This window comes from Orbicella franksi, chromosome 4 (assembly GCF_964199315.1).
Source record: "Orbicella franksi chromosome 4, jaOrbFran1.1, whole genome shotgun sequence".
Classification (NCBI taxonomy): domain Eukaryota; kingdom Metazoa; phylum Cnidaria; class Anthozoa; order Scleractinia; family Merulinidae; genus Orbicella; species Orbicella franksi.
This window is the reverse complement of record NC_138148.1, coordinates 5,452,092-5,477,300: the sequence shown is the minus strand read 5'-3', so window position 1 is coordinate 5,477,300 and position 25,209 is coordinate 5,452,092. Positions and strand designations below refer to the sequence as shown.

The following is a 25,209-nucleotide window of genomic DNA, read 5'->3' as shown; positions in this document are numbered from 1 at the left end:
TCACCCGTTTTCCGCTACAAAAACGTGAACATATCGTTCAACAAACCACCTGAATGGGAAGACGCTGAGCCAAAGGAGTTATCGTCTGCTGGAGAGAAAGAACAATATGGCATCGCTAAGAGATTTCTATCGCGTTTTCATGACGTCTTCGACAAGAAATACTGGAACAAGTATTACAAGTTCGTTTCCTCAGACAGGCCTCGTACCGCCCGAAGTGCCATGTCATTCGCGTACGGACTCTTTGAAGATAAAGGAAACGTATCCTCATCAAACTTCCAACCAGTTGCTATAACATTTTCCGGTGACAAGGATAACGATAAATTGCTGCTGCCTTACGATGCCTGTCCCCGGTACGCAACTGATGTTGTACACCAAGGCCTGGGAGAGGTAGAGAAGTTCAATGAAGGCCCGGAAATAAAGAACCTAACAAAGCGACTTGAGGAGCGACTTCAGATAACCGGAAAGCTTTCACTGACTTTTGACTTTGTCGAAAAGATTTTCAGGCTTTGTGCGTTTGGTTTCATGAATCGTAGGGACACCAGCTGGTGTTCCCTGCTCGAAGAAGAGGATATTAAGGTACTGAAATATCAAGGCGATTTGCAAAACTATTACGAGCATTCCTATGGGAACAAACTCAGCTATGAGATAATCTGCCCTCTTCTCTCCGATATCATCCAAAATCTCCGAGATTTCTCCACGAAGGAGACTGAATTCCACGGTGTATTTCGGTTTACTTCGTCAGGAACGGTAATTTCCTTGTTAACAATGCTTGGACTCTTTCAAGATACCACACGCTTGCGAGCCGACAACTATCAGCAGAATGACAAGCGAAACTTCACGTCAAACCTGGTTCCCATGTCCGCCAACGTCGCTGTTGTCTTGTACGCGTGCAACTCCACAGAAACGGCGGTAAAGTTACAGGTGTTGGTGAATGAGGAACCCGTGGCTCTGCCATGTTGCGATGGAAAGATGACCTGCAGCCTCGACGAGTTTCTGTCTTATTTTAAGAAGACTGTGGATAGCTGTGATTTTGATGAGATGTGCTCCTTGCTTCTCGTTCCTCCTACAGGCAGTCCAACAACAGCCTTGGCCCAAATTACTAGTCCGCGGCTAGACTCAATTTTTTTGTTGTTATTAAGTTTTGCCGCCTTTTTTCTTAAAATCTAAGGAAGACGCAAGTTAGTTTCATTGGTTGTTAATGACCAATACACAATCAATAGTGTTATAATACACTATTGAAATGATCTTCTGCTTTATAGAGCACGATCCAAACAAATCCAATCCACCGACATTTTATACGCAGTTGACCAACTTTTTTCCCTTAGATCCGGAAGAGCAAGATCTGGAAACTAGCTTATAGAATGTAGAAGAGTCTTACAATAATTGCACCGATCAAAACTTTTAAGGGTAGAAGGCAGAAAAAAAAAAAGAAAAAGAAACACATAGCTTTCACTTAGATGGATTAAATATTAGAGAGAATCATAAGTGGTTTACTATTAGTTCTCTGTTGTCTTTGGTCAGTAGGTCAGGTTTAACGTGTCATATAATTAAGACATGCAGCATAACATTATAAGGAGTTCATTCGAGATTGGTTTCATTGTGAGTGATGCTTCACCCAATGTGAATTGGCCACTCTTACGTGAAAAGACTTTACATATCTCCCTCTGAAAGGTAAACCAATATCACCAGACTTTTCAAAGTATCTCCTTTATTTTATCTTTTATTTTATTTATTTTTTATTTTATTTTTTATTTGATTTGATTTTTTATTTTATTTGATTGATTTTTTATTTCATTTGATTTTTTATTTTATTTTATGTTGTGTTGTTGTGTTGTGTTGTGTTGTGTTTTGTTTTGTGTTGTGTTGTGTTGTGTTGTGTGTTGTGTTGTGTTGTGTTGTGTTGTGTTGTGTTGTGTTGTGTTGTGTTGTGTTGTGTTGTGTTGTGTTGTGTTGTGTTGTGTTGTGTTGTGTTGTGTTGTGTTGTGTTGTGTTGTGTTGTGTTGTGTTGTGTTGTGTTGTGTTGTGTTGTGTTGTGTTGTGTTGTGTTGTGTTGTGTTTTGTTTTGTTTTGTTTCATTTTATTTTATTGTAAACCATTCATTCTCATCTTGGCCACAATGTTCTGACAAATTTTTGATGGAAACTCAGAGGCATTACAAGACTAAGGTGCCATAGCCAAGAACGTGACAACACAGTGACTCCTGCTGGACCACTTGATCCAGAACATTAACACACCCTGTCTCTCTTAGAGGATTTCAAAAGTGTGTAGTATAGCAAGACGCATGCCCCTTTTTGGACCAAAATGTCACAAACTTTTCCCGGACATCAAACGACCTTTATCCAGATCCTGTATCCTGGTTCCAGGAAATATTCATACCAACCCAGAGGAAGACCATTGGGAATTCCAAGGGCAAGGAGGAGGGGTTGATTTAAAAAGAAAATGTGAAGCCAGCCTGGAAATCCGGTGCAAATGGGGATCGGGATGGGGGTGGGGAGTCCAATCAAAACATCTTCCATGAGAGGGATATGGACACTGGGGTGATGAATGAACCCTAACCCTAATGTAGCATGCATCTTTCATGGAGTGAGTCACATGAAGGGAAAGTTTAGAGCACTGAACAGAAGGTGTGAGGTTTGGGGCATGGCCCTGAGGAAATTTTTTTTCCAATTCTCCAGGGAAAAGTTTCTTGAATCAAAACATGGAAAAATGTTGAGTATTAGCAACTTTTGTAGTTTAAATGTGGGATAAGTGATGGCAGGTTTAATTATTAAATTTTCTCAAAGGGCTTTCAAGGTCTGGAATTTTATCCTTCATTTTCAAAAGGATTTTCAAGGTGCATACCAACCTTGTTCCCTATTTTTATTTATGAGAAAAATACAAAAAATTGATATTGTGTAACATTGGTTAAAACCAGTGAAAACATCCATTAAATTATGTAAAATATCATGACCCGTTTCTTTTAAGAGCACTCACTGACCATCTCACTTACAGTAACATAAGAGTACAATAAGTAAGCCTTTAAGTTCCTAGGCAAAGGAAGACACTCTAGTTGGTTCGGTGGAACCAACCTGTTGATCACCAGTCGGCACATATGCCGCAGTTCAAACTTCAAAGGAAGCTGCAAGATCCGAACAGAACCATCACTTTGTCCAACAGCTAGTTCTTGACAGCTCTTTGTAAAAGCGACAGAACAAACTGCAACTGTGGCACTTGATTCATTAGGAGCCTCTTGTTCACCGGTAACAGTTGCATTTATCTCATAGAGAGTGTGCAAGAATTCTGTGTCAATTATTATAACTTTTCCTTGTGAAGTGCCAAAGGCCAGCAGAGAACCATCTGGGCTGTATGAGAATGCAGTCAAACAAGTTGCACCTGTCACAAGCTGTGCTTCTTTTACACGCTTAACTTCGTCACCTTGAAGATACCAGATTTCAAACAGACCATCTTCAAAGCAGGCTGCAAGCTTCTGGCATGGAAAACTTGGTTCAAATGCACAGCTGCAACTATTACCTGCTGTAGCATCTGTCCTTATGGCAGAGAGCAACTCCAAATTCTCACTCTTCAAAACGTACAGCTGACTCAGCGAACTGGAGAATGCAAGAAGAGAGCTATCTGGCGAGAACACGCAGCTCACCAGATGCCCAGCAAATCCAGGCAAAACTACTTCACAGCTTACCCTCCAAAAGCTCTTCAGCCTTGTTTTGGATTTCACTTGCCACAAGCAAATTTCATTCGTTTCAATACCTCTGTGAGATTCCAGAGTAACATTACTCACAGTGACGGCTTTTAGGCCATCAGGAGAAAACACACAACATAAAGCTCTCGACAGAAGGCTTCTGTCCCCATACCCACCAGTGTCACAGTCTATTTTAAAAGGCTCAAGGGTGCAGTCATCTGTTCGCTCCGCCAGAATGATATGGCCGTTCCCCGTGTTTAAAATAAATGATACGATCTCGCCGTTTGGAGAAAAACAGCACACGGGACGTGGTGAATACGTGAACAGGCTGTCATCGTGACTTTCTTCGTTGTTCTCAAAGTCCCAACACTGAACAAATCCTGCTCGAAAATGTCGCAGAGGGAGACCTGCAAAGGTGGTCAACGTTAACAAGCTTGTATCGTCGTTCGGTGGAAAAGCACATGCCGTCACCTTCATGACCTGATCGAGTCCTAAAGGTCCCGAGTGTTTTAGTTCCTTGAGAACAGTAAACGGAGGAGGAATCTCCTCGCCTTCCAGATGAAATGACCGATAAGTTGATGTGCAAAGAGACAGTTCTCGCCCCTGAATTTCTGTTTCGTTTGGTTTTGAAGAGTCCAAACCCATGTCTTCGCTCATTCTTAAATGACACCTTTACCCTCTGTATATCTTGCAGGGAATAGATCCTTCGCAATCAGGATAAAAGACACAGTTTTGCTTCCTACAAGGTCCACAGTCTTCACAAGGAATCCATCTTGGTGTTTTGTTAGTTCCCAGATCTCCTGGTGCATTAGTACCCAGTTTACAGGAAAATATTGAAAAGTAAATAAATAAAGGAAAGACAAATGGAAAGAAAGGAAACGATAGCGAAATACTGCTGTAACAGCAACACACTCTAGCCATGCAGATTGCATGCTATATATTTTGGATGCACAAGTTTTCAGTATTTGAATATACGATCTTAGTAGGCCTTCTAGCAAGCTATGAAGCAAGGCTGATTACTACGTAGAAAGCTTAACGGGACAACGACATAACAGCCCATATAAGCGAGTACCCGTACCTGCCCCTCCTCAGGGATGGATGGCAAGCAACGCCCTAGGTCTTGATCCATAAACATGCAAAGAAGAACTTGGCCAGTATCCAGCTATCTTGACCGAGGAACCTAGCCTTGGTCATAACCCATAGATATATATTTCTCTCCGCGACTTGTGTTTTAGTTGTTCTTTTTTTAATTTAAAAAAAAAAAACACTCTTACATAACAATTCACTGCGACTAATCGCCCTCTTTTCCTTTGATCTCATCCTACACGAGGCAGAAAACTCAGTTATTAATTACAAAGGGGAAAATAGAGGACAGGCAAGATTTTGCCTTTTGGAACTAAGCACTGAGCTGAAGAAAACTAATACGATACTGAATTTAGTGTAACATAATACAAAGGTGACCCAACACTCTGGTGTTCAGCAACTCAAGTTTATTTTCGTTACATGCATTTAGCATTTTCTTCACACAAACAAGAAAAATACAAGTGACAGTTCAAAGGTTTTCGAGTCTTTCCGTCAACATTTAAACATAGATATTTGACCTTTGTCACTTAACACAAATTTCAATCTCTCATATTTCTTTCTTCACATTTCTCAATCTGAATTTAATGTTCATCTTGTGGTTTTGAGGATAATTGATAAATAATTTGTAATATTAGAAAACAATTTTTTTTAACAAACTTAGTCCAGCATAAACTATCCTGTTTTTATAATGAACTCGATTCATTATTTCACTTACGGACAAATCCTATTGAATATTCTACTCATAACTTAATGTACGACCCGTGTACGTATACTAGAAACTTCGTCATAAATAAACGCTTGTCATCTTACAAGGCAATATTGTTGGGCGACAAGGAAAATGTTACCCGTATAACATATCCTCTAAGGAAGCTTGTTTCTGTTGATAGACGTGTTGAAGACAACCATCTATGTAATAACTGTACATGTAATGAAACCTAATTCCTCTTTTAGAAGTCGATACTCGAGACGGAATGGTAAAGAAGGAAATTGAAACGAGTCAGTACGTAAAAAAAACCAAGGCTATGAATTAAAACGATATTGTCCTGGCAGCTCGGGGCTTTCGAACTCGTATTCTTCTCTTCTTTCTCCAGCATGCAGTTTCAGTCACCATTTCCACTGGGAAAGAAATAAGCCTACCAATTGTAGCTTGGATTACTGTCGCTATTTCGAGTGAACTGTTCATTCGTTCTTCCAGGAGAGAAGCTCACTTTGGTCAGAAATCAAACCTAACGCAAGCAAGAAATTTTGACACCAACACAAAAAAGCTTTGTACCTGTACAGTCAGGCAAATAACCGAAGAATTCTCGATTTCTCTCTTCCAATAAGAAAACAGCGAGAGAACTTGCAGGTCCTACGAAAGTGGTTACGTTAGGTTTGGCTCAAAAGCCCAAGACCTACTGCCTGGCAACCCCTTTCAAGAAAACTGAGAGTTTCAAGTTGGCTACGACTGTATCCGAGGTAGTTCCGTTTTGTCTTACGCTTTAAAGGTAAGTATCAAGCCATTCTTTTGAGCGCTTTACGTCCACGGCAACAAAACCATTGGCATTCCCACTGCTACTTGAGCTTGTTCCCAAAAACCGCACTGCTCCCGCGGATCCCTGGGATAGGTCATCCACAGAGCACACGCTGCTACTTTCCATATCCGTGACGGTGACTTGCAAGTTGCGGAGATCTGGGGCCGAAGTGCTTTTCCTGAGTTCTCTTTGCCCCAGACTTTCTCCTTCGCTTAAGAAGGAGAGGTCAAGAAGCTCTTGGTCGATCTGTGTTCTCAGAGCTTTTAGTGCGTCGAGTTCGTCACGGCATTCCACAGCAATTACTTCGTCACAAGGCTAGAGAAACATTTAAAGGAAAAAAGATGTTATTATTTTTGTATCAGTCACTATTACTACTAGTTCCTTTGAGGTTTGTGAAATTGGCAGTGTATGTATGCCTAACTGAAAACTACTAATAGTATAATTAGGCAAACCATAGTTAACAGAGGGGATAGTTTTTTGTTGTATGATTTTGTTTGTCTCCTCTAAGCCTCGCTGTCATGCTGAATTTTGATCTGTTGAAAGTCGTCTAATTGTGTGAGTCTGGGACCGAACTTGGTAACCAGAGATGGACGACTGAGTGGCCCCGCATAGGTGGGGGATAGGGAGGGGTGGCAATGTTGCCCATGCTCAGTGAGGAGTCCGCTTACCTGGTATATGGGGTTCTCAAAGGTTTTTTGCTCATGGTAGGGCTGGGGTAGCGTGTCAGCATGATGCTCTGTGAGCTTCATCCGCCCATTCCTTTGCCTCTGGAGTCTCGTTTTATAGACAAACACTCCGATTGCAGTAAATACGGCGAACACAGCTATTGCCACCACAACCGGTACAACATACGAACGTTTAGTGGACGAACCTGAATATGTGAGATGAGAAATTAGTGTTCAAACTTAGCACATTCATTGTCTTGATGAATTTTCACCGTGTATAAAGAAAGATTAAAGGTCCGGTAATACGGTCTACATTTTTCTTCAACTTGTCTCGCAACATTGTTGCATTGCAAGTTGAAACACTTTGTTGCGCGTATTACCACGTTTGTGACCAACTTGTCTCGCAGCAACATACAGTGTTGCAAGTTGAGGCAACATGTTGCGCAAAGTAGACTCGAGTTCTACTTTCTGCAACAAATTTTAGTTTTGCTGCTCGTATTACCACTGAAGCTACAACTTGTCTCGCAACAAATTTGAATTCGACGCTCGCGACTGGCTGTCGCGAAGCCCGGCAACGCAAAAAAAAAGAAAAAAATAACATGGCCAAGCTTGAATTCGAAGTAGACTAGTAGCTCTCGGAAAGTAATAAATTTGCCCTGTACAAAGACCTCGAGGGCTATCATAGTCTTTGGGGACCTCGTTTGTCCCTTCAAAACAAGCGGTAATAAAGACAAAAAGCTTGGAAGAAATGTTGTAGAAATACAACTTTTCGCCTGGCTATCTTTTACAACAACAACAACAACAACAACAAAACTTTATTTTGTTCTGAAATGACACTGAGCTTCATACTGGGAGAACTTCGCGGAAAATTAAGACGAAAGTCACGGCCAGAAATCGAAGTGGAAGCTCGTCGAAACGCTAAATTATATGAAAGGAGGCGCCATCTTTATTTGCACACGACTGACTCAGTAATGAAACGTGCAGAATTCGCAGACTTGTAACACTGTATTTTGCTACGAGACAGGTTGGTCACAAACGTGGTAATACGCGCAACAGTGTTTCAACTTCCAATGCAACAATGTTGCGAGACAAGTTGAAGAAAAACGTTGCCCATATGACCGGACCTTAAAGATTAAAGGGACACTAAAGAACAGTAGTTTTAACTGTACGGTTTACCTAAAAAACGGTTGTTGCTGAATTGTGGATTACATCCACTCGCAAACTCTACAAGGATCACTGAAGAACGGCATCAGTATTGATTTTTTTTCTGCTGGAATCTCACACGTCTTTGAAGTGAGGGCGCATAGAGAGACTCAGATGGGTGTTTACATAAAGCTATGGAGACTATTCATCGGGGCCATAAGACTAACACACTGCTCTAGAAACTACGGCAGAAAACCAACTTGTAAACATACTTCGGTATTAATTAATTGATTAATTGATTAAATAAATGATGATTAATCAATGTTGCGATCTTACCCATGAGCTGCATTTCAGTGTCACCGGAGAGAGGTTCACAAGTGAACGTGTTAATTCCATCAATACAGTTCGTGCCTTCCTCGCAAGGATTCGATAAACACTCGTTAATTTCTACAAACAACAACAAATAAGGTACTGTGGGTGTTTGAAATAAAACTGCTTATAAAGCTGATTGTTTTTATGCAGGTCTGTTTAATGGGCGTCAACGAGAGTTAACCGAGAGTTTTCTCTCGCTTTTGTTGCGCCGCCAAACCTCATGCATTCTCAATTAATCCGAATCTGTTCAAAGTTTCGAGAAAGAAAACAGAGAATTTTTTGTCGATTGAAGAAAAAGCTCGTCCACCTCGCATCCCTCGACTCTATCGGACTCGTATCGTTGTTTAATCCAGTCTAAAATGACATCGAAACCATCTCGTGTGCCCCAGTATAACAGCAAAACTGACATAACGTACTTACCGTACCGACAGAGAAGTCCTGAGTATCCCGGATGACACGCGCACAAGAAACCAGTTTGGCGACTTACGCATGCTCCGTGTGGCCCACAGATATTGGATGGAAATGTTAGGTTGCTATCAGCCACTCGAACTATGCAGTGGTCAAAAGCTACGGACAGATTGAACCAATTATTAACTTGTCTTTACAATGTCAGTGTATGATCAAGCAGAATTGGGATCCACTTTGCTTTCACTGACTGGGAATAATGGGCATAGGTTTGAACCCCGTATAATTTTTCTTTCCTGAGTAATACAACTTGTAACACATCTTAAGTCAAACTTTATACAAAGTTCTTATTCCACTTTGCATATAGCAAGGTCGTAATGTGACTATCAGTTGCCTAAAGAAAATATACAGCAATAAGTAAAACAAATATCGGTGGACCAAACTAGGATATATGGATTGCATGGCGAAATATGCATAGTTCCAAGGTTGTAATTTGAAAATGTAATTGGGCTTAATGTCAGCATGGTAGTCAGCATTTGAACAACAAGTAACATAACCACACCCGTGCTCAGCTTCATTACAGTGCAGATGGATCTTGATGACAATAAGTATCTGGCTTAGACTGGACAGTGTTTTCTAACTAGTTATCTTTTTAATCTAGATGTAATATATCAAACACGTAAGACCGTGTTTGACCACATTTCCAAGCACCGAGAAGAGAGTTGAAAATAGGACGCGCAGCGGAGTATTTTTGACGAACTTCGAGGTGTTTGGAAATGTGGCCAAACACTGTCTTGAGTGTTTGATATATCTTCTCAATCAAAACCAAAACTAAGGAGAAAACGGAGAAATACGATCGTAAAAATCTATGCTACTTAAGATCACCGTCACGGTCATGATTTCTTTTGATGGATTATTAATGATTTTGAGAAAAGCAATGCACCAATTCTCACTCACCTTTTTCACAGTATTTTCCTAAGTGTCCTACAGGGCATTTGCAGAACAGGAACGCACCATTGTCAACACAAGTGCCTCCATTACGACAAGGAGATGACTGACACCTGTCCTTCTTAATTTCACAGTGGTGACCATGGTAGCCATAAGGACATATACACTCGCTTGTATCTCCAACATGGTGACAGCTCCCACCATTTAAACAAATCATATTATGGCATCCATATGTGTTTGTTGTAACGTTACATGTTTGTCCGGTAAAACCTGTTAAACAGGTGCATTGGATACCCTCTGGGCTGTCAGTACATGTCCCACCATGCTGGCATGGAGACAAGTCACACTTAATTTCCTTTACCTCACAATGGCGACCTAAGCAAAGTTAAAATGTAGAATTATAAGCACATTCAGAGTACATTTGATGCTATTTCTTGCAGGATTATATTCATGTAACGTTTAACTTCCAATAAGAGCCTCCATAAACATCCTTCCCATTGATAATGAGGGGGACATCGAGAGAAATAATATTAAGAGTCAAGACTGTGCAGCAAGGTCTGTACAAAATGACACTTAGAGCCAAATATTTTCTTCCTAGCCTTAATTTTACCCTATTGACATAATTTTCTCATAATTTATTGGTCAACTTTATCCCCAGTTGAGAAAATGCTCTATTGGCGATTATTCTGAAATACAAGGGGTAAACATTCACTGAAGTATTCTATTTGGGGCTTTTCCCAGTCCAACTCACTCACCCCTCTAGCCCAGTACTCATTTCAGCTGGAACAACTGTGTCTGCAGAGGGGTATGGTGGCAATGATGAAGGTAACTCAGTGTGAAGCATGAATCTCACCTGTGAAGCCTGATGGACACCAGCATTTGAAGTCAGATATTTTGTTCATGCAAGTTCCATTATTCTGACAAGGTGAAGGTGCACACTCATTAACTTCAACAGAACAGTTGACACCTGTATAACCTACAGCACACACACAGCTAAACGTATTCACGCCATCCACACATGTGCTGCCATTATGTTGACATGGCTGCATAGAGCAATCATCAATGTTCACTCCACAAGTTCTCCCTTTGAATCCATGAGGACACAAACAGTGAAAGTCATCCACCATATCAAAACAGCTGCCTCCATTTTGACAAGGAACACTGGCACAGTCATCTATATTCATTTCACAGAGACTTCCAGTGAAGCCAGTTTGGCAGACACATTCAAACCTACCATCTTTATCCAAGCATGTCCCATTGACACATGGCTGTGGTTGACACTCATCTATGTCTGTCTCACAATGGACACCTGAGTAGCCTACAGGACAGTTACATATGTAACCATTCACAATGTCAGTGCACGAGCCGTTATGACGGCATGGTTGATCAATACAGTCATCAATATCAATGTCACACTGTCTTCCAGTATAACCAGGTGAGCAGGTACATTTGTAGTTATTCACATAATCAGTACAATTGCCAGAGTTTTTACAAGGCCGCCGCGCACAGTCATCGATGTTGATTTCACAGCGGCTGCCACCAAACCCAGGAGCGCACAGACATTCATACTTGCTGATGCCATCAAGACAATAGCCACCATTTAGACAACTCTTTGACTTGCATTCGTTAATGTTTGTCTCACACTTCTTCCCTGTAAAACCTGGCCTACAAGTGCAGTTGAAACCATTCACCAAGTCATTGCAAATAGCATCATGATAACAAGGAAAAGAATAACACTCATTGATGTCCACAGAACATGTATGTCCTTTGAATCCTGGGGCACATAGGCATTTAAAGTCATTAATCAAATCTATGCAAGTTGCTCCATTGTTGCAAGGATCATCAAGACATTCATTAACATCTGTTTCACAGTTACTACCAGCATATCCCTTCAAGCAAAGACAAGTATAGTTATTAATGCCATCTAAACAAGTGGCATTGTTTTGACAGCTGTGTGATTGGCAATAATCAATATCTACTTCGCAGTCAATACCAGTAATCCCTTCTGGGCAAAGGCATTGATATGAGGAGTTAGTGGAGATGCATGTCCCTCCATTGCGACAAGAGAATGTATTACACACATTTACTGAACCAGTGCAGGTTCTTCCTGTAATGTTCCCAGGACAGTCACATTTGAAGTTGTCAACTAAATCAATACATTTTCCACTATGGCAAGGATTAGGTGAACAGTCATTTACATTAACTAAGCAAGTTGTATTTGTGAATCCATTGCGGCAAAGGCAATCAAACCCTAATCCATCTTCCCTATTAATGCAGGTTCCTCCATTCAGACAAGGCTGATGTGCGCACTCATTGACATTTATATGACAGTCTTTACCGGTATAACCTTTTGGACAACTGCACTTGTAATCATTCACCAGGTCTACACATGTTGCATTATGACGGCAGGAGTCATTTGCACAGTCATCAATGTTAACTGCACAGTCCTTTCCTGTAAACCCTGTGCGGCAAACACATCTGAAGTCGTTAACTGCATCTACACACACTCCTTGGTTCTTGCAAGGCTGAGCAATGCAATCATCAATGTCCACTTCACAGAACTGCCCTGTGAAACCAGGCTTGCAGACACACATGTACGAGCCTACTCTGTCAATACAAGCTGAATTGTGCATGCATTTGTGGTCTTTGCATTCATTGATATCAACATCGCATTTTTGTCCACTAAACCCTGGTAAGCATGTACAGGAAAATCCATTGACTAAGTCAACACATGTTGCATTATTATCACATGGCGTGGACAAGCAGTCATCAATATTTGCTTCACAAGTTGCACCTTCGAAGCCCACTGCACAGTCACAATGGAAATCATTGACAAGGTCATGACAGGTTCCTGATAAAAAACAAAGGAAAAAATTAACATTTGATATTCAACAGATACATGTATAAATGCACTCAAAAAAAAACACAGAGACGGTTAAGTTATCTAGTGGACAGGATACAATAAGTTTATTGGAGTATGATCACAACCAGGCACATTTATTTATCATCAGCAAATTTGCATGGTGGGATAGGTATAATCTTTGGAGACAATTAAACACAAATGACTTTGTTTTCACGAATCCTTCCCCACATTGATCCCTCTGAACAATGTAGGCCCAATTTTCAAACATTGCCTTGGGGATTGTGGAGGTCATAAAATTGACCAATGACTTTTGGCACTTCAGAATAATACTATGTTCTTAGGTGGTATTTTGTGAAGTACCTCTAGCCTAGAAGGTGTTTCTTAAAAGAGAAGGTTTTTATAGTCAAACTGTTTGACTATAAAAGCCTTCTCTAATGTAAAGAATTAATTCCAGTAAAAATACAGTAAGCTACATGGTAATCCTACCTCCATTTTTGCACGGCGCTTGGATACAGTCATCAATGTTCACTTCACAATCCTTTCCAGAGAAACCAGACTTACAAACGCAAAGGTAAGCATTCACTCCATCAGCACATATTCCTCCATTTTGACATGGACTGCTGCCACATTCATTGTAGTTTACTTCACACAAGCTTCCTGTGTAGCCTGGTTTGCAAGTACAGGAGAATCCATCCACTCTGTCAGTACAAGTGCTACCGTGACGACAAGGCAAAACTGCACAGTCATCAACATCAGTCTCACAGAACTTTCCCACAAAGCCTGCCTGGCAATGGCAGTGGAAATCAGAGATAAGATCTTGACAAGTTGCTCCATTCTTGCAAGGGTTACCTTGACAGTCATCAACATTTGTCTCGCAGATGATTCCAGTATATCCTCTGCGACATTCACAGCGAAAGGAGTTTATCTGAAAATTAAAAATCAATACATCAAGTTACATAAAGATCATTCAACTTGCGGTATAAACAACTTACGACATTTAATTACTACAGATTTATGTAAAATGATGACTCTGCAGAGCAAACAGATATCTCACTGTGGGCTCCAATTTTCTCACTACCACGAGATGCCAAAGATCCCAAACTGATGAAGACTGTACCTCTAAACTGAGCAAAGGCTAATCACAGAGATCTACAGAGCTACCTAATCACATCATCACTTAAAGAGACTCCTGAAAATGCAGTTGTCTCTCTAGCATTAGAAAATTATGTCAGTGCATAAAGAGTGGTAGCTGTTTACTGAGGATACATGTAAGTAGTGTTACTGACATATGGCAAAGGAGGATACTAGCCAAGATGTAGATACCCTTGTTTTGAAATCTGAGGCTGATAATTTTTTAAACTGATTTTAGAAAGCGAGACAGAATAATTCTGTCAAAATCCCAAACTCCTTGTGATGAGTCACAAAGTCTAATTTTGTATATCATGTATTGTATGTTTCTAATTATTAGAAACACACACGTACAAAATTAGACTTTGTGACTCATCACAAGGATTTTGAGATTTGAGATCAGATCAAAAGTTTACGAAAACCAAGATTTTCTAGCTGTCAGTCAGTCATTCACCAACCCTCTAATAAGGTTACAATCAAACCAAGTGAAGCATACCCCTCAAAATTACATTAATGAATTGATTAATATTTGAATATTGAACCTGCTAGTCGTTTCAAGAATGCAATTATGAATTGACGATTTGAATATTGAACTAGCTAGTCATTTCAAAAATCAACAGTAAATTGATTTTTTTGAACATTAAACCCATTAGCCATATTCTTGGAACAACTAGTGGATCCAATTTTCTAATAATCAACTCATTATTGCATTCTTGAAACAACTAGTGGATTCAATATTCAAATAATCAATTCATTAATGTAATCTTGAGGGGTACACTTCACTTGGTTTGACTGTAAAGCTCCAGTACCTGGTCAATGCAGGTTCCATTGTTGCGGCAAGGATGTGCAGCACATTCGTCAATGTTCACTGAACAGTCACTTCCAGTGTATCCTCCTATACAGTGACATAAATGCTGTCCACTTGCTGTAACAACACAGGTTCCACCATTCAAACAGGAGCTTGGTAAACAGGCGTTGTCACCACCCTGCAATACCAAGGATTGGGTATGTTGTTTTCAAGTCCATACAACAGGGTCTGAGGTGGAGTGGCCTAATGGTCAGTGAATCTAACTCAAGATCAAGAAATCTGGGTTTGAACCTGCCCAGACTCTTTGGTTGTGTGGAGTTGTTCTTTATGTAAAGTAGCCAAGATCAGTCATCTCTTACACACTACAGTTATTTAAATATTTCTGCAAAAATTTTCCCAGAAAACGTCACAGGTCCATTGACAAGCAACAGGAAAAGACTACTGGTCCAACTACAAAATCCACCATCCCTGGCCTTTCGGACACAATATTTTTTGCATTCTGCAGAGTTGTGAACCCAAGTTGGGCATGACTCTCTAAAAGCACCTCCCCAAATTGGGTAGTCTTCTAAATAACTCTTTAGATAATCAGTGTGACAGAAGGAAATTTTGCATTACCTTTGGAAAACCACTCCACACTAAAACAGTAGCTATTACAACCCTTGTAATCATTACTTCCCTTGTGGCAGTTGGGATTACAAGTGATGATGAGACTGTTTGGCTAGTGTTGCTGTGAAACCTCACTAATTTGAACCTGAAATAAAGTAAGAAGTCATATTTCAGTGATTTATAGTGCTTCATGGAATCCAGCATATAGCACTGAGCCTCAAGGCCTTTGCAAACAAGAAAGTATTTGCTGCAGAAGCGCAATACATTGTAAAATAGTTGTTTGGTTCTTGGAAACAAAATTTGGTCCCCCAACGAAAGTTGTATACCTCTGCATGAAGAGGGATTTTGGGGGGGTGACAATGTTTCCTTAGAATATAACATTTTTTCTTCCTTCTGGGTGACTTTTTCATCGACCTTTAAAGCTTTACTATGTTTAAACACAAAATTAAAAAACATCTAGGCGAAAGATTCAGCTTTCTTTACAATAGCTTAATTTATTTCTCTTAATTAGCTAGGTAACTTTATTAAGCTTAAATTAGTCTATATTTTCTGTAACGGTCAGTAACCGCAAGGTTTAAATTTTAAAAAAAGCGAAATGAGAACTGCTTGACAGAAACTAACAAAAAAATCAAAAATATTCAGGGTAGAATTATGTATTAGCTTCATGCTGCTCAGAACATTGGGAAAACTCTCAATAACAGCTAAAATATTTGAAAAAATATACACTGTAAAGCTGTATATAGAAGTGGCGCAAACTTAGTACGTAACTGGCCGACAGAAGAAAAACCTACAAAAACTCCAGTTTGTTCGACGAAGCTTTCCTGAAAACTGGAAGTTAACTTACCCAGTATATTTCTATTCCTGTTTACCGAGCTAAAAGGAGTAAATAGACGAAGCGAGGTTCGTAAAAACAAAGTTCCTCCATAGCCACGCACTCACGTCCGACAAGACAGACGCTGTTATCAAGACAACAGATCACCGGCCCGGAAAGACCGGACCCGAGGGACCATTGTTTATCTTTAGGGAAGGGTAGGGGAGCGTTCGCAACCATCTTTAATATTGTGCAAAGAAACTCAAAGCACTGCTTCGAATCGGTGGCAGAACATATAAGAGATAATTAGTTGCAAATTTTAAAAATTTTAGCTGATAATCGTATTTTCAACTATATTTGATCTTGTGTAACTAGTCCGAACACCGATTTAATTCTCCCTCTCACCCCTCCCAAGTGGGCATTTGGTCTTCTGAACATATTGGAAGAATTTTATTTCCATGTTGGGTCTTTTTGTGAGCAAAACTACCTTAACATACATTAAGTCTACATAAAAAGTACCATAATTTTTTTAATTCAATAATTCATTGTATTAAGTTCCCCCTTACTCATCGTATTGGTAGTCAGGTTATAAAATTTTCAATATAATGTTTCTCGTTTCTGATTAACTTTCATCTTCTTGGTACATTGGAACACAAACAAGACCCCAGTTCCTTGAAACGCGCTGAAATCGAAATTGAAATTGCTTAGCTTCTCTGTTGGAGAGTTCGTAAATTGTCCAAGGAACTCCTCCAAGGCTAGGATTTGTATGCAGAGTGGAAAAGTATACCTTAGATAAATGGAGAGGGAACCACTTCTTGGAGGAAGAAACTCAGGTAACACATGAAAAGAAGAAAATGTACTGTTTTCGTCGTACGGTTGAAGTATAGCATTTTTAGGAAATTTTATGGGGTCTGGTGTTGTCGTCAAAAATTGGTTAGTAAGCATATTATTAAATACAGCTTTTTGTGTTTCAAAGTGATTGTCGCTTTTCACATTTTCAGTGTCTTTTTGTGTGACCTAAGACCAAATGACGTATTTCGTAAAGGTATAATCAAGAAAGATTCGTCCACTACACTTTGAATAGTGACGAGCGCACCATTCTTCAAATGAAGTTTGAAAAACCTGATCGCATTGTTTTGCAACATAAGGAAAAAGTCATTGTCTAGGACAAAGACGATTTTTAATTATTTTCATTCTATTCCACAAAAGAGAATTGGTCATTAAAATATCCATGAAGTATAAAAGAAATATTTCGCTTTTTTATTTGTTTGCGTGACGTGCAGTGACTCATAGTCCCGTGATTGCGACTTGCGAGATGAACGTAACAATCCCGGAAGTGTAGGAGTTTTAGGAAAACGAGCAAAGATAACATTTATAAAAGTTAGGCCAACAAGTTAAAGAAATTTCATGTAAAAATTTTATGTAAGCTCATGTAATACTGTAATCAAAGACTCAATAAAATGCACTGAACCTGTGGCATTTCGTTAATTCTCTGTGCTTTCGTTTTCGAAAGATATAAGCTTAAGTAATTTAATTTTTTTTAACATTCCTAAGTAGCTGGAACCTGCGGCTTGTGTTTTCTAACAATTTTTTTCTTGTGTTCTGAAATTACTGTTGTGTTTCACTATATACCTGCCGCCGGTTTTTGGACCCATTTGGGTTTTGCATATTTGAACCAGAAAGGGGAAGGTCTTCTGGACCTCTCTTCTGCATCCGCTGCTAGCTTAGCCTGATTTGAAATCAGACCTCAATCTTAGTCCATTCAGATAACATACGGCCCAGCATTCATCTGAGGCTGAAAATCAAATCTAGTATTTAGAGCAAGAAAAGGCTTCTCAATATATTTATCAATGAGCAAGTTTGAAATTATTGTTCATAACCCTATTTTTAAGGACTCCTTAATTCTCATGATAATCTTCATTTTCCTATAGGTCATTCATCTGGCCATAGATGTGCGCAATATTCTCAACCACCAAGCAGTGATGGTTCTGTAGAAACCTCTGTGTACAGTTACTGTGGGGATAATTATGTCATCCCACCAGACAGACGCAAGTCACGATCCCTCACTGTCGACACCCAAGCTAGCATTGATGAATCACCACCAAGAAGATTTCATTGGCCACTGTTTATATGCCTTGTGACACTTGCCCATGTCGGAGTTCTTCTCTACATTTGTATTGCAGGTGGAGTGGAGAAGATAGGTTACAAATCCACGTTGGAATACATGTCGATTAACAGATTTGGATACATAGGATCACACGAAAGAAATGATTCAGTGCATAAACAAAACATTTCTAGATACACTGGAGTCAATGTATTCATTGGTCCAAATTCATCCTTCCTGGTTCATGTAGGAGCTAAATTTGTACCGGTAGGTTTGAAATGTTCGTTATATAGTCATGTACATGTTATATATAAGTTATTGACCAAGCTGGAGATCAAGATGGCTGGATATTGGTCAATTTAGGATTTAGGATTTTAGGTTTTTAAAGAATTAGGATTTTAATTTTAAAGTATTGTAAAACTCCATGGACAATTAGTGGAAAATGGCGCTATATAAATGTATATTTATTTATTTATTTGTTTATTTATTTATTTATTTATTTATTTATAATTACGCAAGGTTATAAACAGCCAAAGACAGAACAAGAACAATATCCAGCCTTCTTGATTGAATAATCGTGGCAATAAAGGATTTATTACATGAAGGTCTCAGGCACAGCAACATTTTGAGAAGGGGCTTAAACACGAAAGGCTAAGTGTGAGCCAATTAGGGGTCCAGGGAGATGCTCTGCCATTAAAACTCTTGAAGGGCAAAGTAAGTAAGTAGGAACTTTATTTAAGTGTCAATGTATTAAGCCCATGTAGGCTAAATGGGGACACTGGGCAAGGAATTTCAGGCCTGAAAATTTGTTTTGTTTGCCCTCTGTTGAAACTCCCATCCGTCTTGAGATTTCCTATGACATTCCTTTTGGATGGACATGCTATTTCCTAGGTCTACAGTGAACAATCTATCAGCACTTTCAGTATGATTTGTGGTAGGTGGTTGCCCTGGTGCAGCACCTGTCAGGCAGCAAAGAGAGGAACATTAATTAGTACAATTTCCTCTAGACAGCCATTTTTTGAAAATTGCAAACATTGTAGGTGACGATTCACAAATGACCACCTACTGGATCTCTGGTAGGTGCTTAGTGTACACACTTTTTCTCTTATAAATAATAATTGCTAAATAAATGTTCTGAAACTTTTACAAAATTCGTCAACAAGAGTGAACTGGTGTTCCCTTAGTGCATGAAGAAACTTACAGTCATGGAAGAAAGAATTGCCAAAATAGCAAAACAGGAGGCCTATTTTGGGTGCTGTTCCTTCAGAGGGGAATGTGGTATGATGCTAAATGCAAGGTGTGAAATGTTTTTACTACTTGTACATGTAAGTGCTCTAGATGGGCACACCATGGGTACAAAATTTGGTCCCCTGAAATACCTCAAATTTGTCATTAGTAAACCTGCTGATGACCAACAACAAATGACTGATGGTAGACCATAACTGAGAAACTGTTTTGTAATATGATTGGCTCTTAAATCCATACACCTGACCTGGGTGAAATCTGGAGGGTGGCGCAAGATCGTTCACGCTGGAGAGAGACTGTGAAGGCCAAGTGATGTGTCCCATGGCGCAATGAGGACAGATGATGATGACAGGCTATGTTCTTTACAGTTTGTTTTCAATTTTTCGGTTCATTGTTTTACCAGCAATAATATCACTGACAACAGTCACTCTGTTATTGGTCTTTGCTTGCCTTCAATCAGTCAGTATTTTAATGTAAAAGTAAAAAGGTGATAAAAATGTAGTAATAATGCAATTACATATTAACCTCTCAAAGGCTTAAGTTACTCATCAAAGTATTGGTGCTCTGAGTTATTATTTTTCAGTTCTTTTTGGTTAAATTTAATATTTAACTGCTTAATCAGTGGCAGATCCAGACTTTGAGCTAAGGGGTGGGGGGGGGGGCGGTTTTGTTTTACTTGCCCTGCCAGCTTTTCCTCCTTCTGTCATTTCTTCTTTTTTCGCCAAAAATAAGGGAAGTGGGGGTGGCCGGGCCCCCCAGGCCCCTATCCTGGATCCGCCACTGTTAATAGGTTGATGGTTGCATACCGGTAGATGTAGATACCTATACTGACTTACCTTGCAATACTTCTGTTAGCTGTCGAGGTGTTATCATTAGGAACTGTAGTTCAGGAAGTCTTAAATGTACTAATGGTATTACCCTGCGGCCTTGCTGTCTGGGACTCCATTCCCAGTGTGAAGTGATATCCGAGCAAAGCTGCATATTTTACAGAGGTCATTGGTACAAAGACAAGGTAGATTAATCATTTTTTAATGTCATTAATGTTATTAATTGTCCAACAAATTAAGTCCAGTTGATGTTTATAATAAGGATAGTATAAATCAAGTGCAGTAACAAGGACTGGTATTCCTCCAGTAAGGTCACAAGTGAGATTATTATTGAGAGATTTATTGTAATTTTTGACTTACCGTTGACAAAAGACTGGTGGAAACCTTGCACCACATCCAAATGCTTGGAAAATATTTGACCAACTTTAAAGGATCATGTGTACTAAAGGCATCTGTGGTCAAGTGTTGATCGCTACTCTCAATCGACATCTCAATCAACATCTCGATGAATACTTAGCTAACACTCAATCAACAACTCCATTGACACTCAATCGACAGTCCACCAAGTGTCAACCAACTCATATGTATCGATCGACACTCGATGGCATGTCTGCAAAAATTAGTCAACTCTTTGAGTAGCTATTGACCAAAATGTCGATCAAGTTTTGATCAAGTGTCAACCAAGGTGTCAATCAAGTATTGATCAAGTGTCAATCAAGCGTCAATCGAGGGTATTGATTGAGGTTATCAATCGACACTCGACTGTGGATGGCTTTAGTACACATGATCCAAGAATTGATTGGTTATTGTCTAGTTATTACATGTAGCCCTCTCAGCTATCTTAGCCAGGTAATAAATTGAAATAATATTGTTATTTCACTTATTTTTGTTGCCTTTTAAATGGCTTAGATGCTCTGTAGTGATGTGAATTGCCTTGATGACATTTGTGGTATGACTGGAGTCAAAAACAAGACTGGTGGACATCAGGGGTACAGATTGATTACTCCCATTTTCTTGCACCTTGGTAAGTCCAGTAATTTTAGATGAAAAGACAGTGAGCACGTGTGAAATGAATTATTGTCTTAGGCTTTCCAATCCTCGAGATTCAAGGAGGGAAAACTCTTGCAACCTTTCTATGGCTGGTACTTCCACACTGCTCCATTACATCCTACTACCGGTAACTGTCAGGCACATCACAGCTACAGTACAGACTAAGCAACAGCTGATTTCCTATGTGGATTTTCTGAAAGTGAGAAGCCTGAAAAGAGCATGGCAAAATGGCCTCCTTTCATTGTGCAAAGCTGTGGTCTAAGAAAAATTATGATGAGCCCAAAGGTTCCTAACCATGAAATCCTGGGCACTCAGCACTTAAATTTATGTGAAAAAAGTAAGTTTTTCCAGACGTCCAAAGGCAAAAGTTAGTCGTCTGTGGCACCCGGGCACTTCTAGAGCGCAGCCCTGATTCTGCCTTGATACCAAGTTTTGATTGTATTTCTTCCACTCACATTTAATAATAGTAACAATAATAATAATAATAATAATAATAATAACTAATAGTAATAACTTTTTTCTCTTCCTGATGATGAAATCTAGTGGTCAGAAATAGTTTTCTACCAAGATACCAAGAATGCCACTTTATATTAATACATGTGTAGGCCTGTGACAAACTTTGTTTACTCACTTTGCATATTTCTTTTTGTTTCAGGTGTCCTTCATCTTATCATGAATCTCTTCTTCCAGGTTCCTGTGGGGATGTTGATTGAGAGGGAAATAGGGTAAGTTTTCATAACACATGCCATGAGGCCAGTTAGAAGAGAGAAAAATGTTAGACACTCTGCTGTTAGTGATGGCTGGAGCAATTGATGGCCATTTCACAGCCTATTAACCCTGTAATATACCTGAGCTATTCCTGCATAATCATTATCTGCCTATTGAGCAACTGGGTAGCAGCTGGGATGGATCAATGGGGGTTTGACGAGTTCAGTCAAACCCCTAAATTAAGGAAAATGAGACATTGTAACACCCTGACTTAGCCTCAGAATGCCAGAAATCCCATTTTAAAAATTATATGGGGGAGGATCCCTTGGACCTCCCTACATGGGACTGCTTTCTGCAATCTGTATCTTGAATCTCTTCTCTAAAATCCTGTATCCACCCCAGAGCAGGGATGGCATAGTGGTGAGAGTGTTTCCCAGCCTAGGTTCGATTTCGGTCCGGTGCCATATGTGCATTGAGTTTGTTGTTGGTTCTCGCCTTGCCCAGAGGGTCTTTCTCCGGGTACTGTCATATTCCTCTTTCTTATAAAATAGACATTTCCAAATTCTAATTTAACCTGAAGAAAAGACCCGCATGAAAACAAGCTAAGACTGATGTGGCTTCCTGTCTCAATATTACGATTAAAATTCTTTTGGCAGGATCGCCAGAATTCGTGTGAAAGAATTATTTAATCTTTTTTAGTGTAGTATTGTCATAAATAAATCCTATATCTTTAAGGTTCTTTGCAGGTTTTTTTTTTTTTGGCGGGCGAAAACTTGTGCAAGATTTATTTTTAACATCAAAAAACAGGATCTGGATAGTAGAAAGCACGTGCTCGATTTTTTTCCCATAGCTCCCCTTTCAGGATTTTTTTTTTTCAGCAATATTTGCTGGGCAGGCATTTTTTTTGTTAATTGCCCAATCCCCGACCACCGTCAAGAAACAAAACGTTCCGTCCCGAAAGGACTCCGCAAGGTTTTCCCTCACGGAATTCATTAACTCACGATGGCGGCTTAAAAAAACTTCTCTGTTTTAGAGGACAGATTTAATCTTTGCTTTGTTGTTTTGGTTTCAGAACTGTGCGGATGACATTGATATACCTGATAAGTGGAATTGGTGGGAATTTAATTTGTGGACTTTTTTCTCCACTCACTCCACAGGCAAGTGTATAAAGGTGTATAAAAGAGGCCCTATTACTGAGGTCGTACATTCTGCGAACCGCTGTGTTTTGTTCCTTCGAAACCGCAGACCGCTTTCGGTTTCTCGCAAAAACTGAAACCACCCTATTCATCATCACCAATCTTTTAACAGTACGTAAAAAATCCTTTACGAAGTTATAGATCAATAATCGTATTTCTCCTCGCGAAAACCACAAGATCTCGAGAACAACAAATTGTTGCTATCTCCATTCAGTAACCAGCGAACAAAACGTTTTGACGTCTAATGAGCTGCTCACAAAAACAAAGATTGCTCGAGATGTTTTACTTTATAACGAAACGTTATTAAAAGTACAAGTTTGAGGCCTGGGTGTGCTGCCTGTACTTGTGTGGTCTTTCTAATATGGTTTTACGGACAAAACAAGCATGTGAAATTTACCTTACACAAAACCGAAAACCGCGAGTTTATGATTTCCTGTAACCGCACGATAATTTCTTAACCGTAAACCGCCAGATGAATGGGAATGTACCCGCAAACCGGTACTCAAAATTGGCTTATACCCTCTATAAATGTACAAGGAATAAGAGAGATCATCTTGATGCAGAAACAAATTCTTAGAACTAACAATAAAGAAAAAAGTATCGAAACAAACACGGAGAATTTCCATTTTTATCTTGGGATTGGAAGAGCGACGATGATTACAGTGTTGAAGACTTGGCCATGTTGTTGAAGTCCCAGGGGGGACTCACATATAAAAAGGGCAGGGGGGTGCTCGTCAGAAATTTAAAAAAAAAAACCCCTAAGAGGTACCGAGATTCTGCTTTGTGGACGTGGCTTGGAATTTTTTTCGTGCCCTGAGAGGTACCAGTTCTAAAACAGCACATTATCTCCTATCACTATTTTACTTTTTTTACTTTTTTTAACCCCCAAAATTACGATGAGCACCCCGGTCCATTTTATATGGGAGTTCCCTGGGGGTTGAAGAGTTTTTCGATCTTTTGTTTCTCTTGACAGGCTGGTGCCTCGGGAGCTCTGTTTGGTCTGATTGGTTTACTGATAGTAAAACTGCTGCAGCTGCGACATGAAGTTAAGCGACCGTGTGTAGAAGCTCTTATTTTGCTGGGCGTGGTGTTGGTCAGTTTTGGTAAGCTGGGCAATTAGAATACGTAGTAAATAAGGTAACGTAACATAACACAACACAGCACTCGATTTCTTTTCAATGTTTAAACCTGTCTCACGATATAATGAAGCATTGAAAATACTACTTGGACACTGAATGCCAGTATCGAAACTCCTTATCAATGCCGTCAAGAGAACATGTATTATCATTCAATTGATTTACTGTAAGTGGGATGAGTTGTCAAGTCCTTTGAGCCAGAGTCCCACGCCAAAGGCGACACAAAGCTTCAGTGTGTCGTCCATAGAGAAAATAGTTCTTCACAGTGAACTAATATTATTCTAATCTTTTTTGCAGCACTGGGGACATTGCCTTACATTGGAAACTTTGTACACATTGGAGGCTTTTTCTTTGGTCTGTTTGCCTCGCTAGTGTTTCTTCCCCGCCTAAACTTTCGTTGCCAGAGCTGGGCAATTTATTTATCGTTTAAAGTTGTAGCTTTTGCCTTCCTCTCCTGCGTGATCGTCGCTACTTCCCTCGCGTTCTTCTTCGTCAAAAGCGCCAACTTCTGTTGGTGGTGCCAATACATCGATTGTGTGCCATACACAGAGCATTTCTGTCCAACCATGAACGAAGATGGATTTCTAAACGGTCGTCAATAATGTGTCGTGATTTGCTGTTAAAGGAGCTCAGTCACGTGCGTTATTTTGAGTTATTTTGGCCACGGGCAAAATTACTTTTAACCCTTTGAATACCAACTACGCATATATGCGTAATTAATGGTCGTGCTTTTTGTACCACTTGTAACGTCATCAATTTAAATGTCATCGGATATTCTTGATAAGCAAATTTTGACTTATGCGCATGCCCGAAATTGAAATTTTGCTCAATTTTGTACCTAATCCTCGAAAAATCTCTCCTTTCAGTAAAAAAAAAGCTTCTTAGCAAAACTTAGGCTTATTTAGCGTCATGGCAGCTAAA

General features: G+C 39.6%; 4 protein-coding genes across 6 annotated transcripts in view; 2 read left to right on the top strand and 2 right to left on the bottom strand.

The window, feature by feature from the left end:
* LOC145484231 (multiple inositol polyphosphate phosphatase 1-like) overlaps positions 1–1,867 on the top strand; it is a 2,191-nt gene extending 324 nt beyond the window's left edge. Inside the window, exon 1 of the mRNA XM_081462871.1 lies at positions 1–1,867. This exon is cut by the window's left edge and continues 324 nt beyond it. Coding sequence (XP_081318997.1) covers positions 1–1,167 — 1,167 coding nt within the window. The 3' untranslated portion in view covers positions 1,168–1,867.
* Positions 1,861–4,441, bottom strand: LOC145484239 (uncharacterized). Its single transcript, XM_081462879.1, has one exon. The coding sequence runs from the start codon at positions 4,331–4,333 to the stop codon at positions 2,960–2,962; it is 1,374 nt and encodes a 457-aa protein (XP_081319005.1). The 5' UTR covers positions 4,334–4,441; the 3' UTR covers positions 1,861–2,959.
* A 703-nt stretch (positions 4,442–5,144) lies between these two features.
* On the bottom strand, positions 5,145–16,415 carry LOC145484203 (uncharacterized). 2 transcript variants are annotated; one of them, XM_081462840.1, is made up of 11 exons: positions 16,056–16,415; positions 15,221–15,356; positions 14,607–14,783; positions 13,519–13,594; positions 13,156–13,485; positions 10,660–12,657; positions 9,816–10,181; positions 8,874–9,020; positions 8,418–8,528; positions 6,942–7,144; positions 5,145–6,588 (listed from the first exon to the last, which is right to left on the bottom strand). In XM_081462840.1, the coding sequence occupies exons 2-11, from the start codon at positions 15,272–15,274 to the stop codon at positions 6,241–6,243; spliced, it is 3,810 nt and encodes a 1,269-aa protein (XP_081318966.1). In that variant the 5' UTR covers positions 15,275–15,356; positions 16,056–16,415; the 3' UTR covers positions 5,145–6,240. The 2 variants fall into 2 exon arrangements, with proteins under 2 accessions (XP_081318966.1, XP_081318965.1); XM_081462839.1 differs by having other exon boundaries at positions 13,156–13,594.
* Positions 16,416–16,699: 284 nt separating this feature from the next.
* LOC145484229 (inactive rhomboid protein 1-like) lies at positions 16,700–25,141 on the top strand. Of its 2 annotated transcripts, none has more exons than XM_081462866.1 (9): positions 16,700–16,855; positions 17,954–18,393; positions 19,311–19,423; positions 20,227–20,383; positions 21,108–21,222; positions 21,904–21,973; positions 23,029–23,113; positions 24,126–24,255; positions 24,586–25,141. In XM_081462866.1, exons 1-9 carry the CDS (start codon positions 16,819–16,821, stop codon positions 24,888–24,890), a joined length of 1,452 nt encoding a protein of 483 aa, XP_081318992.1. In that variant the 5' UTR covers positions 16,700–16,818; the 3' UTR covers positions 24,891–25,141. The 2 variants fall into 2 exon arrangements, with proteins under 2 accessions (XP_081318992.1, XP_081318993.1); XM_081462867.1 differs by having other exon boundaries at positions 24,126–24,245; positions 24,586–24,753.
* Positions 25,142–25,209: the final 68 nt, after the last annotated feature.